We start from the raw sequence: 17,975 nt of genomic DNA, 5'->3' as shown, positions 1-17,975 counted from the left end.
AACTTTTCTGGTTATCCCTGCAGAAATACCAACTTGTCTCGGTCTTGTCCAGTTTGTGCCTCCATCACACTCTCACAGAGATACATGGATACAACCACTGGAAAAATGAATCCAGAGCTTTTTAAATTAAAAAAAAGGGGAGTGCATTATCTTCCAATATCATTCACCATAGGCATACTGCCCTTGATCGTGTATGCAACTTGCACTGATGTATTTCAAATGTTCTAAATAAATAGTAGTGTAAGACAAGGGTAAAAATAATGGGATAAACGACAGAAAATGTGTAATTAAATGCATTCAAGGTCATAATCTACCATGGAACAAGAATGAACATACAGGGCCATATACTAGCATGAAAGATGAGCATGTAAATCCAGGGCAGTATATTACCCTATTACTTTGTTTCATAGTGGATTGTTATACCTCTGAAAGCTTTTAATTATAACCTTTTTAAATACAGTATGACACACCATGGCATTATGTCATTACTGACATTCTCATGGTTTATTCTCACTAGTTTTTTCACAGTGCGCATATGTGAACACTCTACCGATGAAGACAGAACATATATTAAATAGATCATACTTTTACAGACAAACATGCTCATTTTAACTCTAGATCCTATCACTCATGAATGAAACTGTCCCCTCATTGAGGTCCCCACAATTCACGGCCTTGGGCGCACTATTAGATGTTCCTTCCAGACCTTTTGTTGCAGGTCTTATTCTCAGCAATACTGTGGCTCGTTCTCAGTACCGTGTCTTGGGTAACTAATAAAACCTTTGTATTGGCCACAGAGGTGTTGTCTTTTTCAAGAAGACTTTGGTTTTACATTTCAACATTCATTCATGATTCTTTGATGCTTTTCCTCAAGAGTAAGATGTTTGGCCAGGACACAGAGGCTTTTTCCAACTTGGACAATTAGGGCTTGATCTGAGAAAACTCCCACTGACATTTATGATGAAAGATCAAGGCCTTATATAGGGCCCGATTCGACTCCCTGTGAAGTCAGTGTGAGTTTTGCCCTTAATTGCATTGTTGGGGGCAGGAGCAAGTCCATTCTGCTAATTTACTTCAAATAAACTACTAGTGAATTGGATAGTCATCATTTCCTGTCCTAAAACTGTTGCCTGGGATTTTGAGGCTTGCGCATAGGTATGGAGGGAAGCCATAATTTGCACTGTTAGTCAAATTTGTATGTACTTTTGGGATCCACTAGAACGAAAGGCTCTGTGCACGGCCGTGACTACTCTGGAGATTTCAGCCATTGGTGGCCAGCCATAGGTATATCTGTACCAGTGCAAAATCCTAGTGTAGGCAGGCAAAGCTGCTATAAACCAAGATTTACCTTGTACCATGTATCCTAGCTTGAAACTGAAGTAAACTGCACTAGTGCAAATCATGATATATAGCAACTCTGTCTGCCTATAATAGGGGCTGACACTGATGCACCAATACCCCTGGCTGTAAATGGAGCAAATCCCCCGTGTAGTCAAGACCTGAATGCAAAAACATCATGATAATATCACTCTTTACAATACCTTAAATGTACAGCTCACCTAGTTGTAATAAAGATTTTTTTAAATGTAGCTCTACCTCTCCCCTGAAATCTTAGTCTTATACTTACATTGCAAGTTCCTTGGGACAGGGACTGCTTTTTTGTTCTGTGCCCAGCACATTGAGAGCCTTTACCATGACAAGGTCTCCAAGATGCTACAACCAATAATTTTTAAAAGGTATTTAAGGTGCTGCTGCACTCAGCATTGCAACACCTAACTGATTTAGGAGCATAAATCTCATTCATTTTCAAAAGGGATTCAAGTATTTATGAGCCAAAATCCATTGACAGTTGATGGGATTTAGGTTCCTCCATGCCTAAGTTCATTTTCAAAAATGATATTTAGGCTCCTAAATCTGTTAGGTTTTGCAATGCTGAGTGCAGCAGCACCCAATCTAGGCCTATGGTAATACAAATATAACAACACAACCCTGCCCCCGCCCCTCAAAAAAAATATAGGGGAGTAGCTATTCCATTGAATTATTACATTTAACTTTAGAAATAGATTAGAAGAAATATACAATACATTATGTAGATAAACCACTAAAATGTACATGTGTGGATTTATGAGATTAATATTTCTGGAAGAAGTTATTTCCCTCTAATAACTTGATTTCACCTCTGAGTTTCAGTCATCTCTCATTACATTCATGCACTTTTCTCATCCTGATACTGCATTCTGCTCAACACTTAATATTTCTTGTTATTGTACGTGTGGGTCTCTTATAAATACTAATTTTTCCACAAAGCAGGCAGCTTAGTAGGAAAACAAATTAACTTAAATCCACACAGTTTTCTGGCGCTTTTTTTTTTTTTTTTTAATTGTAAGTGCAGAAATATTTACCCATCCTTCACTAACCTAAGAATTACTGAAATCTATACATTGCACAATGTTGCAATGACAAGATAATCTCACTGTAACTCAATTTGCATAATAACTGCAGCAGAACTCAAGACTTTTAGAAGGATGGATAAAGGGTTCCTTTATACAGGCCAAAAATAAGGGCAACTCATTCTGCTTTTAGGATGCAAACATGACAGAAGGTTTTCGTGTCTGCTATCTCCTTATTTCATACAAAGTAACTCCCATTAATAGAAGTTATATATTTTCTTTTAAAAGGAGACTGGACCCCTAAATCATCAGCAAAATACAGTGTAAGTCATGAAGAGCCTGAGATCTAATGAAGTGCTATACAAGAGCTAAGTACTGTTATTTTCTCTTGAAGCACAGCCCTGCAGTCCTTTGCAAGGAGGCAGAACACCCATAGAAGTCAGTATTTTCCCCAAGCGAGGACCACGATATTGGAACCAATGTGCCAAAAACAGCAGCAGCCAATAGTCAGCTTCAGCTGCCAGAGTTACAAAGATGACCTGTTAGCAGCTCTCTTTGCCACTATTCGGATATTTTATAATACTACAGGTGCACAATAATAGTCTTGAGTTCAAATATGTCTACAGAGATTTACTCATCATATCATAAGACAAGGCGGCAGGTTAAATATTAACCAATGCCAAAACACAGTGTACAATGTAAGAATGCTGAGAAATGGGCTTTACAATATGGTTAAGTATAGGCATATATGAAAGTAGAAGTACCATCATAATCAAACCAAAAGGCCAACTCTTGCCCCAGCTCACTTGCTACCCTGGGGTTTAAACTCCTGACTGGTCATGCACTTATTTTCACACATATTTTAGGACAGATTACTTCCTTGTATTTCGTTCAGTACCAGAACTTGACCAACACAATGCTTATATAAATACATCCACCCTCCTACCCTGTGCGCTGTAACTATGTCACAGCAGAATTGGTGGGAAAGTTTTGAAGAGGCTCTCTCTTCTTCTGATATCTTTGTGGTTAGATCTTGCCAGAGAGAAACTAATGGTTCTTTGTGGCATATACACCATCAACATATATATATATGAACATTTTAAATTACAATAGCTCTTTTGTAGAGGACAAAGCAGAAGGAAGACATGCATACCCAGTTGATGACATCATCAAGTTTGCCTTATGTTGCTGCAACTTTGTCATCATTTTCAGAGAAACACTAATCTATCTTTAAGGATTAATTGCAAGCTAACTCTTGGGCATGGACACATGTCCTAACATCTCATCCGCTAACCATATGAGGGACCCTATAGCCCATCTTGTATGGTGTGAAGACTGAAGTAGCATAACAGCCTCTTGGCCCAACCACTTATTACCATCAGTTCAACCCAATTCTTGCACTGAGAGCCTGGACTTTCCCTGGGTCCAAGACCTCCATCAGATCCTATTAGACAGTTCTATGAGAAGCAACCTCTCCGTCTCAAGTGTATGACAGTTGGAAGTCTGGGATTGCCACTCTCCTGTAGTCTATATTTTCTATTTACAAAGATGCCAAACTCGTGCCCTGATCCAATGGTAACCACTGGGAAGACCAGCACACCCAGTCCTCTGTGGTAACCATCTCTCAGGAGATGGCATGGCCAATACTGGCATTGCAGCATACCTTCTTCTCCCTAGCTCCCCCTGCTTCCCTGGAGATATTTTTGCCAATGCAAATGTTAGCATTTGGGTCTTCACAGCAGTGACCAATTAGGAGCAGGCGGAGGTGATTACATTGTTGTTGCTCTCACCCCTACCCACAATACACTGGGCTATGGTGAATTAAGAAGTCCTCTCCTCACTTCTTTCTCCCTCCTGTCACACTTCCCCTAGCAACACTGGTATAAACCACAATAATCTGTCTTTTCCACTGTAGTCAGCATTTGAGGAACTTGTTTCCTACAGCACAAATACAAATGAAACAGCCTATGAAAACTCATTCCAACGCACAGGGCTAAATTCAGAGGTAATATGCAAGGTGGTACAAGTTACAAGTTGGTAAGTGGCTGTACAGGAAAGTGACTGAGTTTAAGTTGGTGTGACTTATACAATGAAAGCAGAAAACAAGAAAGGAACTTAAAATAAGGGCTGGTTACTTTAACTCATACTCCTTACGGACTCCTCTTAAATTGCTTTTCCTGCTGCAACCTTCTCAAACACCTCAGCAAATAAATCATATCATCATATATTCAGATTCTCTTAAACATACTTAATATGCCAACTTATGCTGCCCTACATAGTACTTCTAAATTTGGCACAAATGTAGTGCGCATGTTAGAATACATGGGTTTTACTGAAAAGCAAACACATTGCAGCATATTTAAATTGTTGTATCATCACACATTAAGCTTCCTTCTGCTCTCACTGACTTTAGTGGGATCAAGCCCATTTGTGTCCTGTAGAAACAAAACATCTGGAAAACGGTGGTCATGCCCTGTTGTGACAGCTAAGCATAATCAATGAAAATATGCAATTATCATAATACCATTATTATTTTCAGCAAAGGAGTGACAAGTTCTTAGTGAAAAATTTAACATTCTTGCAGAGTTTTCTTTCAATGGACATCCAGAAACGTAAGTGACATCAGCCAATGTAAAAGCACTACACAATTGTATTAGTGTTTGTAAATCATCCATATATAAATATTTGGGGAAATGACTTTTTTTAAAAAACATATGCATATAACATAATCCTTTTGATAAGTATTAGCAACCTCATGGTTGCTTTCATACCAAGATGAATAATGAAACTTTTGTCTAGCAAAACTGGCAAAGTGCCACACAAAGTCAATGTACTTAAGGCAATAACAGTCTATCAAAAGAACTACAAAAGTCATTATTTAGAAAGCAATAAATATAGACATGTACTAACATGAATACAGAGAAAATGAGAGCTTCCAGGGAAACAAATATTTCCTTTAGTTCACCAATGACACTAATAGGGACCTCCAAATTAGTTTACCTTTCATTTGCTCCTCAATTCTTATAATTCAATTTCAAGATACTTTTATTACAAAAATTACGAGGACAAGTTAGAGTATGGAAAAAAGGGTTCATCATGCTAAGCACACCCTTCCAAATGTTATATTTCAACATGAAAATGTATTAAATACTTAACTGGCCCTTTCATCTTTGATTTGGAAACCATTTAGTAACTTTTAGATTCAAACAAACAAATATCAGTCTCATAATGATAGAATACGTAAAACTAAGTAGGCAATGCTACAATTGTTCCAATTCACTTCTGTAGTTTTAATTCCATATAAATGTTTGTCCATTCCTGCTCACAAAAAAATAACTGCCTAATAGAATTTAAGGGAGCTTGGTATTTAACGTCAGTGGCAGAACTGCCATCCACTTCTGTGCAACAACAATAAAAAGAGTTCTGTACTGCCTACTGAATTTCATCTAATGTATGGTCTCCTTCTGAGGCAATTTTTGCTACAACTTACTACTAGATTCTCTGTTGCCTGTCCCTTTATCTTCCACATTCTGAACGATAACAAAATGGTATAGCTATGCTTCATTTCTTCCACATGAGAACTGGGGTTGAGGGGAGGAAGCAACTACTACTGACCTTAATAAAATGATGGCCACTTGCATTTGCTATTTACATTACTTGAACTCAATACAAACAACTTCAGAAAAGATTAAATTTGTGCAAACGTTCGTTTCCCATTCATATTTGTTATCTTACAAATATTCATAGTGTGCCATATTTAAAACATCAATGGCCTGACTAGAGCCTTTCTTCTGCAGTTTCACAGAGATGTAGCTATATTGATTTCACTAGAGTTAGTACTTATTTACCCTGGTGTAAAAATGATCTGGAGTAGGCCCTTACAATATATACAAAACTAATGGTTTCTATTCAAATATAATTAAGAACATAAGAACGGCCATACTGGATCAGACAAAAGGTCCATCTAGCTCAGTATCAGGTCTTCTGACAGTGGCCAGTGCCAGGTGCCCCAGAGGGAATGAACAGAACTGGTAAACATCAAGTGATCCATCCCCAATCCCCAGCTTCTGGCAAACAGAGGCTAGGGACACCATTACTGCCCATCCTGGCTAATAGCCATTGATGGACCTATCCTCCATGAATTTATCTAGTTCTCTTTTTAAAGATGTTGTGGTCTTGGCCTTTACAACATCCTCTGGCAAGGAGTTCCACAGATTGACTGTGCATTGTGTAAAAAAAAAAAAATACTTTCTTTTGTTTTAAACCTGCTGCCTATTAATTTCATTTGGTGACCCCTAGTTCTTGTGTCATGAGAAGTAGTAAACAACACTTCCTTATCTACTTTCTCTACACCAGTCATGGTTTTATAGACCTCAATCATATCTCCCCTTAGCCATCTCTTTTCCAAGCTAAAAAGTCCCAGTCTTATTAATCGCACCTCACATGGAAGCCGTTCCATATCCCTAATCATTTCTGTAACCCTTTTCTGAACCTTTTCCAGTTCCAATATATATTTTTTGAGATGGGGCCACATCTGCATACAGTATTCAAGATGTGGGCATACCGTGGATTTATATAGAGGCAACATGATATTTTCTGACCTATCTATCCTTTTCTTAATTATTCACAGCATTCTGTTCGCTTTTTTGACTGCCACTGCACATTGAGTGGATGTTTTCAGAGAACTATCCACAATGACTCCAAGATCTCTTTCTTGAGTGGTAACAGCTAATTTAGACCCCATCATTTTATATGTGTAGTTGGGATTATGCTTTCTGATGTGCATTACTTTGCATTTATCAACATTAAATTTCATCTGCCATTTTGTTACACAGTCACCCAGTTTTGAGAGATCCTTGTGTAGCTCTTCGCAATCTGCCTGGGTCTTAACTATCTTTAATAATTTTGTATCATCTGCAAATTTTGCCACCTCACTGTTTACCCCTTTTTCCAGATCATTTATGAATACGTTGAATAGGACTGGTCCCAGAACAGACCCCTGGGGAACACCACAATTTACTTCTCTCCACTCTGAAAACTGACGAATCCATGAGAGCACCTTCCCTCTTATCACGTGACAGCTTACTTTGCGTAAGAGCCTTTGGTGACGGACCTTGTAAAAGGCTTTCTGAAAATCTAAGTACACTATAGCCACTGGATCCCCTTGGTCCACATGCTTGTTGACCCCCTAAAAGAATTCTAGTAGATTGGTGAGGCATGATTTCCCTTTACTAAAACCATGTTGACGCTTCCTCAACAAATTACGTTCATCTATATGTTTGACAATATGTATGGCTGTACTGTACAGTACAGTACAGCCAGTTTGCCCAGTACTGAAGTCAGGTTTACAGGCCAGTAATTGCTGGGATCACCTCTGGAGTCCTTTTTAAAAATTGGCATCACATTAGCTATTCTCCAGTCATCTGGTACAGAAGCTGATTTAAATGATAAGTTACAGACTATAGTTAGTAATTCTGCAATGTCACATTTGAGTTCCTTCAGAACTCCTGGGTGAATACCATCTGGTCCTGGTGACTTATTGCTGTTTATCAATTTGTTCCAAAAACCTCTGTGACATTGCACTCTATATGATTTTATGAAAGTATGCTGATGACTATGAATATAATGAAACTGGAATATGCTTCATGCAAAAGGTCTCTTGTAAGGTATCATTACAAAGCTAATCTATAATCTACTGAGTGTGGTCAACCTATTTATATAAATGTACCAGTCTTGTATCTGAAACTAGAAATATAAAATATAAATCTGAGGGCCTTTTGTAATTATGCAAAGTGTGGGCCATTAACGGTGGTTTGGAATCTCGATGACTCCCATTAACCAGGACGATTGTCTGTAGATGGCTCTGTTTTACTTGTAAGTCTTCCTGTATACGTGTGTGCTGGCAAGTGAGTAATGAAGTCTTACAGTAACATGTGATCAGGTCACCTGAACTGGAATCCATCTTTCACCTGGTGCTTTTCCATTAAAAAGAAGGGGTGGGAACCCAGAGGGACAAAGGATTCCCGCCTTATGCAAAAGATATATAAGGGGATGAAACAGAACAAAAGAGGCAGCCATCATGAGAAATCCCCTAGCTACCACCTGAGCTGGAACAAGGGCTGTACGAGGGGAAAGGATTGTGCCCAGACTAGGAAGACATCCAGACTGTGAAAGAAACTTATTGAAACATCTCTGAGGGTGAGATTTTATCTGTATTCAGTTTTATTACTATATTAGGCTTAGATTTGCATGTTTTATTTTATTTTACTTGGTAATTCACCTTGTTCTGTCTGTTACTACTTGGAACCACTTAAATCCTACTTTCTGTATTTGATAACATCACTTTTTACTTATTAATTAACCCAGACTATGCATTAATACCTGGGGGTGGGGGAGGGCAAACAGCTGTGCATCTCTCTCTATCAGTGTTATAGAGGGCAAACAATTTATGAGTTTACCCTGTATAAGCTTTATACAGGGTAAAACGGATTTATTTGGGATTTGGACCCCATTGGGAGTTGGGCATCTGAGTGTTAAAGACAGGAACGCTTCTGTAAGCTGCTTTCAGGTTAAGTCTGCAGCTTTGGGGTATGTGGTTCAGACCCTGGGTGTGTGTTGGAGCAGACTGGCGTGTCTGGTTCAACAAGACAGGGTGCTGGAGTCCCAGGCTGTCAGGGAAAACAGGGGCAGAAGTAGTCTTGGCATATCAGTTGGCAGTTCCCAAGGGGGTTTCTGTGATCCAACCCATCACAACCTCCTCTAATGACAGCTCAATCTGGGACCGTTCCTCAGATCTGTCACTTAAAAAGAATTGCTCAGGTTTGGGAATCTCCCTCCTATCCTCAGCTGTGAAGACCGATGCAAAGAATTTAGTTTCTGCGTAATGGCCTTATTGTCCTTGAGTGCTACTTTAGCATCTCGGTCATCCAGTGGCCCCACTGGTGGTGTAGCAGGCTTCCTGCTTCCGATGTACTTAAAAAAAAAATTGCAATTACTTTGCTATTCCTCTCGCAAGGAGTTCCACAGGTTGATAGTGCATTGTGTGAAGAAATACTTCCTTTTGCTTGTTTTAAATCTGCTGCCTATTAATTTCATTTGGTGACCCTTAGTTCTTGTGTTATGAGAAGGAGTAAATAACACTTCCTTATTTACTTTCTCCACACCAGTCATAATTTTATAGACCTCTATCATATCCCCCCTTAGTTGTCTCTTTTCCAAGCTGAAAAGTCCCAGTCTTATTAAACTATCCTCATCTTGAAACCTTCCCAGACCCCTACTCATTTTTGTTGCCCTTTTCTGAACCTTTTCCAATTCCCATAGATCTTTGTTGCGATGGGGCGACCAGATCTGCAGGCAGTATTCAAGATGTAGACATACCGTGGATTTATATAGAGCCAATATGATATTTTCTGTCTTATCTATCCCTTTCTTAATGATTCCCAACATTCTATTCACTTTAACCTTAAATCTTAAATTTAACCTTAAATCTATATTCTTAGGAAAGTTATATTTCCATAAAGCCATGTATTAAACTATTTTGATAAGAGTGATAAAAGTATTACTACACTGTGCTGTAGGAGAGGGAAATGAGGAATAAATCCATCTATTTTTTTCATGGTGTAAATTACAATCTTGTGGGCAAATGTGGTGCCTCCCCACTTTATCACATTCTATTCGCCTTCAGTGGAGTGGGAGAGTCAGATCCAAGGACTGCAAAAATCTGTCCCTTGATGTTGCTCTTTGGGGCAGGGGTGGTGGTTGAAGTTAATCAAGTGATCTTCAGATTCTTGGTCAAATTCATCCCTAGGACAAGTCCAGTTAAGTCAACAGAGTTACCACCATGTAATTAGTTTAATCCTTTGTTTATGAATATCAGTATTTTTCTGTTAATCTGATCTTAGTTGCAGTTTTGAAAATTTTTAATTGGCTGAGTTGACAATTTTTGATCCATGCCAAAAAAGATGATCAGAAGTACAGTATGTTTTGGAGAACTACTTTAAATATATTCCATGGCTGCCAGGTTAAAACAAAGTCAACACATTTCCCAGTTGCAGAAACATTTAATTTTCCCTCCTTGTAAATGAAACTTAAATGAAACTAACATGATTGACAAGCACCTCACAGGCAAATCTTGGCAACACTTAATGCAAGTCCATCTCTTTGGCCTCTTAAGCAAAATTCCTGCACAAACTGTTTGTCTTTGCAATAACTCCTACAAAGCTCATTACTTCCAGCCTTGGTCTATCCCCCATGTTGTGCATTTATCCCTGGGATGCATTATCAACATGTGGCACATGTCCTTGACACGCATAGAAGAGTTGCACCCCAGGATAGCAGCATGCATGACAATAGTGTTGACTCTTACTCCTTTATGGTTGCTGGGATGTAACCGAGAAATCTAATAACTGTGACAGTAGGCCTTTAGGTTTTTCCTTGCCTTTCCAGACAGTGAAGCTGCACAGACACTAATGAAAGGTTAAATGAATAGGAATAGCTGACAAGAGGTACAATAAAGAAGGAGCTTGGTAATCCACAGACACTGAGCAGAGATCCTTGGCTCAAGCAGAGAAAGGACAGCACATCGACGAGTCACAATATTTAAAACAGCTTGCTATACACAGAGGCTTTTGTGTCTGGGTACATGTCTGGCTTTGGAAGAAAAAAAAGACACTGAAAAGGAATTTCAGCATGGGGCACTTTGGCAAATGTAAGGTCACAATAAGGAGAAAGTGTTTTGTGCGTGTTGTTACATCTTTGTACTGAACATAAAAAAAGCAGGGACTACACATTTGACAAATATGATATAGTTGCAACACTGGTTCAATATGATTTCAATTGACAGGATGATGGGTGTCACACATACACTCAGTATCATTAAAGGCTTGTAGCAGTTCATAATCTGTACTGCTACATTATCAGCAAGTTTTCCTCGTAGCCAAAGAATTCTGAAGGCACTACTTTATGTGGTTTTATAGCACAGAACAATTGTTGACCAAAAAATTGTAATATGTTGCAAAAACATGGCTAAACTTCCAAATGGTGCATCAGATCATGGGCACTGCAAAACTTTTCAGCAGACAGTTTACAGCATTTTAATTTCTTGTGCTTGTGATTTATTAATCAGTTTTAAATATCTTTTATTTTTCATAATTATTTCAGTGCCTCTACTTATTTTTAGAACCCTTCTGGGTTTGATTATTTTCTATCAAAAGAGGTTTAAGTAAATGGTAAACCATTTTAACTCTACGGAAAATTACTGAAAAGAGCAAAAAAGAGAAACAAAAAGAGCAGTCTATGGTAATAAATAGAAAACAAATCTGAAGTTATCTGCATTCATGGTTTATTACTTAGTTTAAGTTATTCTAGTAGCACAAAGTTCAGAAAAACTCAACAGTGAGTTGAGGTTTGCAGGTAAATCAAGGCTATCTGCGTCTGTATTGTAGAATAACATACATATTTATAACGTGTGGTAAAACTGTACTATGATAACATTCTAAAACAAGAGAGCGTCTTCGAACAACCAAATTCAATTACAGCTGAACTCCTGAGTTGTACTAAGGGTTCTAATAAGCAACAAATAAAAGCTTTTACTAGCTAGCAACAGAATGAGAGCTACTGTGCTGTGCAAGAGATAAAGAGACAAATCTGGCAGTTTATCTCACTGGATTATACCATTTACTTAAATGGTAAATAAGTTTGTTCAAAGTAATGCTCATAAAAGCTAGCATAGAACTATTATGCAGCAATTATGATCAATGGGATTTTTAAATGTAAACATGTCACAAATTAGGCGGAAAGAGATAGACACAAAATGTGAGATTAAACAAATATTTCATTAAATTGTTTAGTACCATTTATTTAAATAAAGTAGTAACTGTTCCTTATTCCTTCATAGCCTATCCATTTTTTAAAGAGAAACCTCTGTCCTAATTGTGCCCTCTACATTATATAGGAATCTTTACATATAACACTTGTCTTTTCGGTGACTGAGTTGACCTGTTTTATAGTCAAACACAAACTGTACCATATAAATGTGTACAGCAGAAAGTAAAGAGTATTTTCATAATGTAAATGTTCCTTAACAAAATTATTTAACTTTTGAAGGCCAGTGTCAAATGTGTGAAAGGGACTTCTTCAAAGACCCATCATTAAAATAATAATAATAGGTATGTTTGTTTTATAAATTCAACCTCTCAAATGCATTTTAGTTGGACTTCAATTTAATTTTCTGAAAATTAAAACCAATTGTTGAGAGTTATAGCAGTCAACTGCAAATCCTATTGATATGCATGTACATCACAACTAAAACATAATAAAGTCACCCCCAAAGCCTAAACACTAGATCTATGACGATTACTAACTTCTTTTCGTAGCCATTCCATTTTTCTGAGTATTTTTTCTTTTTATTTAACCTTAGGCATATCTAATAAAATCAAGAGTCTTCCAGGAGCTCTGCAGAGAGGAGTTTAACTAACCAATGATCTTTTCCATTTCCTTTCCATTTTAAAAAGCAATACAGAGAGAGAGAGTGCAGCATTTCCCTTACATAAGTGTTTTTGTTTTTATTCAGTAATGTTTTCAATACTACATCTTGCAAAGATGTGGATGATAAACGAGAACATCTGCTATGAAACCCACAAAGTTAAATATTACTTATTATTATGCAGCAAAATAAAGAATCTCTTAATCACTTTCAACTTACACTTGATTCACAAAATTCTAGCCTGAAACTTCAGACGACTAACTTGTCACAGTGTATGTATTAAAATATATAGCCGCCTACTTTTCAACGATTAAATGCAGTGAAAAAATAAAGATACTTAGACAAAGTAATACTATACCCCCTATTTTAGAGCACAGTTTTTAAACATAGTGTACCTTAATTCAAAAACAAAGTTGTTTCCATGAGCTTGTATTCCAGAAAACTATTAATGTTGGTCCTAATTTGCAAACTATATTTTCACATAGCATTTGTAATGGCTTTTATTGTTTAATCTCTTCTGCATTTCAGTATTGGATACTATGGAAATATACTTATTTAGCAGGCTATAAATAATGAAGTTGGCATGTGCAATTGATATTTAGCATGTCTCACTGTAACTGTAAAAGCCTCATTATAGACTAGCAAATCATTTCTAACAAGTTCAACTGACAAATACTAAAACAAACCTGTACTATATACTGCTAAGTTGTTTGTCTCAGATATGTACACTTAGAAAAAAAAATGTGAAAAAGACCATCCAAGATTAAAAAGGGGGAAAAAAAGTGAACTTTCAAGTTACTGCCTATTTTGAAGTCCTTGAAAATAAAATAAAAAAAATTCTCAGCAACAACAACAAAAAGAATAGCTTGCTTCCCCTTCCCCCTTCTGAGCTAGTGTCCAATTTCTTCTTTTCTGAACAGCTGTATTATCCAACTTAAGTTGCTCTGCTAATTTCAGTCCCATAAGGACTAACTTGGAAGGCAAGAAAATACAAGAAAAGATCAATTTGCTGGGAAAGATCAAATGAGAAAACTGTGGGGACAGCACGAGGTCAGAGTGTGGAGAACTAAGCAGACCTGTTCTTCATTAACTTAAGCTCTCTTGGGATGTCACACACTACCTGTCCATGGGCTTATTGAACCGCCTAACCCTCATCTCTGTACCATTCTTCTGGGCCCAAGCAAATCACATCCTGCTGCTGACAAGTTAACAGGGGAGTGCGGCTGCAACATGAAAGTACTTTTCTTTCTTGTCTAAATCAGGCAGATTTTTGAAAAGACGACACAGCATTGACTCGTGACATGGCAAGATGAAATGAGAGGTCTGGGCCAGTCTTGGAGCTGTGCAGATAAAAGTAATCAAATGACACTCCTGGAATGCAAATTGGCATTCTTGACTGCAGCAATTGCACAACCATGAAACATCCCTGACAGCAAGCAAGATTAGGACAAAATGTTATGTAAAGCACTGAACGCAAAAACTCACTTGAAAAGTCAAACTGTAGCACTTACATTTTAATACAGAAATAGTCAGCTCTGCTTTTGTCTGTTCCTTTACTGCTTCTGTTATATGTAATCGCATATCCCCATCTGTCACATACACTTCAAGTATAAAAACCTCAAACCATGTGAACAAACACATACGTCTCCTAGATTTGTCCACCTAAAATATTTTAACATAACTTTTTTTAAAAAATTAATATACTTAAACAGAACCCTTCTATTATGTGTTTAAGCATCATGCATACAGAACAGTTCATATTTTGGGGTCTTAAAAGCAGTTTCTAACTTCTCTCATAACAAATAAGTTAACATTCATATTATCCTGCATCTGAATCACGTGAAATTACTAAATAAATAACTTGCTAAATATTTAGTGATCTGATTTTTAAATCTCATGCTCTTTAGGAATTTAAAGCAGAACATACATACAGCTAGAAGGTTCATTAATGCTGGACAGCTTAAAATGAAACTAGTGTAACACAGAGCATTTATGCCCCGTTAAATATACGATTGAAGATTCCTGCTATTTTTAAGGGAAAGGAAAGTTCCACATACTTTTTCAGGGACTTGGTATTCTTAAGCAGCATCTGCTAATCAGGCTTATTAAATATTATTGTCTGAAATGAACTCAATAATTACACTAACAAAAAATGCTTACCCTATTTTAAAAGTAATTCCTGACTATGAGATGAGCAATAGTATAGATGGTAAATGGAATATGCTATAATGAAAAATAAAGCGCACTCCTGTCTCTGAATATTTAATTTGCTTCCATGTCTGAAGGACACATGGGTTTAAAAGAGAAACATGTAATATTTTGCTTTGACTGCTTACTTAAAAGACATTTTAACTGTTGGTTGAGCAACAACAGCAAAAAAGACACTCTGCCACTTTAATCCTAGGGACACCAGATTATTACATGTCTTTTGTACATCAATTTTACAACAGCTTGACTCTAGGGTAAATGGGAATAATAAATCGCACGCTGCTTTCAAAACCACTTTAATTTCTGTCAGTGTTTCTGTAACCACAGTCCTGGGCACATACTCCTTTTTCCTCCTCCCCACCTTGGGGTTCTGTTGTTGTTGTTGCCTGCATTTAACAGTGGCATCTCCTACACTCCAAAAATTGTGGCTCTCATCACTGAAACAAGACATGCCACATTAAGGAAGGAATGGAAAAAAATATTAACCCTCTGTCTCATTCTTCTCCTCCCCATCCGCCTTTTTATATATACTGACCCATCTCCACAGTACAGCCAATCCCCAAGTGGGGGTAACAATAGCAATTTACTGTGGAAGCTTACTAAAAGCATGGGAGTGGTCAAGCAACACACCACTTTATTCAATATGGGCTGATCCCTGCTCCTCACTAGCTGAGCTAACTATACTTTTAACCCCAAGAATTATCACTGTCAGACTTCATATACATTTACTTCCTAAAATGTGCTTCTTCCTTGAAGCAGTAAAAGGTAGCTTCACATCATAGCCAGGGAGAGAGGATTTAAGCAAACTGAGATCCTGAGTCACCTCGGTTTTTATTTTTAATGTAAATGTTTGTAATTAAAACAAAAAGCCTGCTTCGTAAAATCCTGGTGTAAAAGAACTGGCCTCGTTTCATCTGCTCACAGGAGATCCAGCAAACATGCTCTGAAAGCGGTTTTCCCTCTTCCAGTGAGCACATCAATATTTCCCTACAAGTTCTGGGCACAACTGCTGATGGGAAAGGTGTAAACTACAAGCACATGCACAAGCAAAAGAGACGAAAGAGTTACTGATGGAAGGTGGATTTACACTTCTGTCTCCCTGCCTCAGGCGTTGTTTCTCTCTCTCTTTCCCTCGGCCCCCCACTCCCTACTTCTCCCACTTTCAAAGGTTACCTTTACATTGTGTGCAAACGTTACTCATTTCCAAGCAGAGGGTGGTTTCCAAAAAAGCTCACCCCACAGTACGTCTAATTCAATCTCACCCCACACTTTAAAAAACATTATCCCCTCACCTTTGGTAGACAGAAAGTGGCAGCAAAATCCTGTGGCCATCCCATCCCAAACTGAATGAAAGTTTGGGAGAACTTAAATCATTATTTCAACGTAGCACATGTCTCTCTCTCTCTCCCCGCCCCGCCCCCAGCTGTTTGTTGTTTTGGTTACTGCACAATTTATTAACAACAAAATAAAAAGGAAAGGCTAGAATGAAAACGAAAGGCTGTTGGAAACTTCTTACCATCTCTGCATGCTGGTTGTCAAGTGCACCCCCTGTCTCTTGATCTCCTCTCAGCAGCAGTGCCTGCACCAGCCCCTTCCTTCTGCCTCTGGGCTCTCTGCTCTTCTCGGTTTTCCTCTCTTCCCCCCTCCCCCCCACTCTCAAGCCTTCAGGTGATTTGAACTAAAAACAAAAAGAGAGAAAGAGAGAGAGAGAGAGTCTCTCAAGCTCTTCAAAACTTCAGCCCCCAAACTTCAGCAGCAGCGGCAGCGAGAAAGACCTTTCGACACAGAGCTGCTGCGGGGGAGGGACCCAAGTTTGGATCTGAAGCCTCCACAGGTTGGTTTGTTGTTGTTGGGTTGTTTGGCTGGAAGGGGGGTGGGGGGAGGGCTTGCAAGTGGATCTGAAAGGACAACGTTGCTTCCTTGCGCCCCGTTAACCCTCAGCCGCTTTGCATTGCTCGGGGGGGGGGGGGGGGGCAAACCCGGGGGGGGGGGGTCCCACTGAGGCCGCTCGAGCCCAGCTGTCAAAAACGCCGAGCAGCCCCAGCGAGCTTTATTACGAGCCAAGCCTGCCGATCTCGCCGTGTGTGTGTGTGTGTGTGTGTGTGTCTCGCTCTTTCTCGCTCTCTCTTTCCCCTCTGGCCGGTTCCCCCTCGCAGCGGCGGCGAGCTCTCCTGCTGCTGCTTCTCCTCTTCCTTATCAGCTCAAGGCGTCCAGCCGCCGCTGGAGAGCGAGAGGGAAGGGAAAGGGGTGGAGGGAAAATAATACGCAACCCGAAGGAGAATGGAAGAAAGTCCCGGGAAGCGCGTTAAAAAGGAAGAGAAAAGTTAGGCAGCGCTGAAGTTTTTGCTCGTGGTCCCGATTTCCTGGTTCCCACTCCCCTGTTCCATCAGCTCTCGGGGCTCTGCCGCTGCTGGGTGTGGGAGCTGAAGACTTTTTTTAAAAAACAGGCTTTTGGGGGAGGGGGGGCGTCACGGTTGTACGTTTGCAGGGAGAAGACAAGAGTCACATCTGTGTGTGACACGGAGCCAGCCGAGCTAAACCCTGCCCTGGGGAGACAGAAAAAACACGAGCTCAAGGCTTCAGCGCCCAGGCGCACAACTGCAGCTGGGAGCACACATTTTTAAGGCACATGCAACAAAATCCACACCCTTTCCAAGCCACACACACTCATCATCGCCATCAGCCAGGACATAATTTAACATGTGGGAACAACACAGCAAGTTGCACTGATTTATCACAGTTGACCAAAGTTTCAGCTCCTCCAACCCAAGAAACGAAATGGGACAGATTTTATGCCTGTTCCTATATGCTGAATGTCCCCTTTTTCTCCGAAGTCTTCTATTAGCCCAATGTACACCAAAGGCTTTAAAACTTTCCCTCTAGTGTCCTTATTT

At 39.0% G+C, this 17,975-nt stretch overlaps 1 protein-coding gene across 4 annotated transcripts in view; it reads right to left on the bottom strand.

Moving 5' to 3' along the window:
* BNC2 (basonuclin 2) overlaps positions 1-16,717 on the bottom strand; it is a 397,521-nt gene extending 380,804 nt beyond the window's left edge. For 3 of the 4 annotated variants that reach the window (XR_004646171.1, XM_034774060.1, XM_034774059.1), the window contains exon 1: positions 16,598-16,702. Coding sequence is in view for 3 of the 4 variants with exons in the window: in XM_034774060.1 (XP_034629951.1) it covers positions 16,598-16,600 (3 nt within the window). In the remaining variant the exon portion in view is untranslated. Of the gene's footprint in view, positions 1-16,597 lie in introns of all 4 variants that reach the window. The other variant, XM_034774057.1, reaches the window with a different exon arrangement.
* Between the last annotated feature and the right edge of the window lie 1,258 nt (positions 16,718-17,975).

This window comes from Trachemys scripta, chromosome 6 (genome assembly GCF_013100865.1).
Source record: "Trachemys scripta elegans isolate TJP31775 chromosome 6, CAS_Tse_1.0, whole genome shotgun sequence".
Classification (NCBI taxonomy): domain Eukaryota; kingdom Metazoa; phylum Chordata; order Testudines; family Emydidae; genus Trachemys; species Trachemys scripta.
This window is presented reverse-complemented; position numbering and strand designations above follow the sequence as displayed.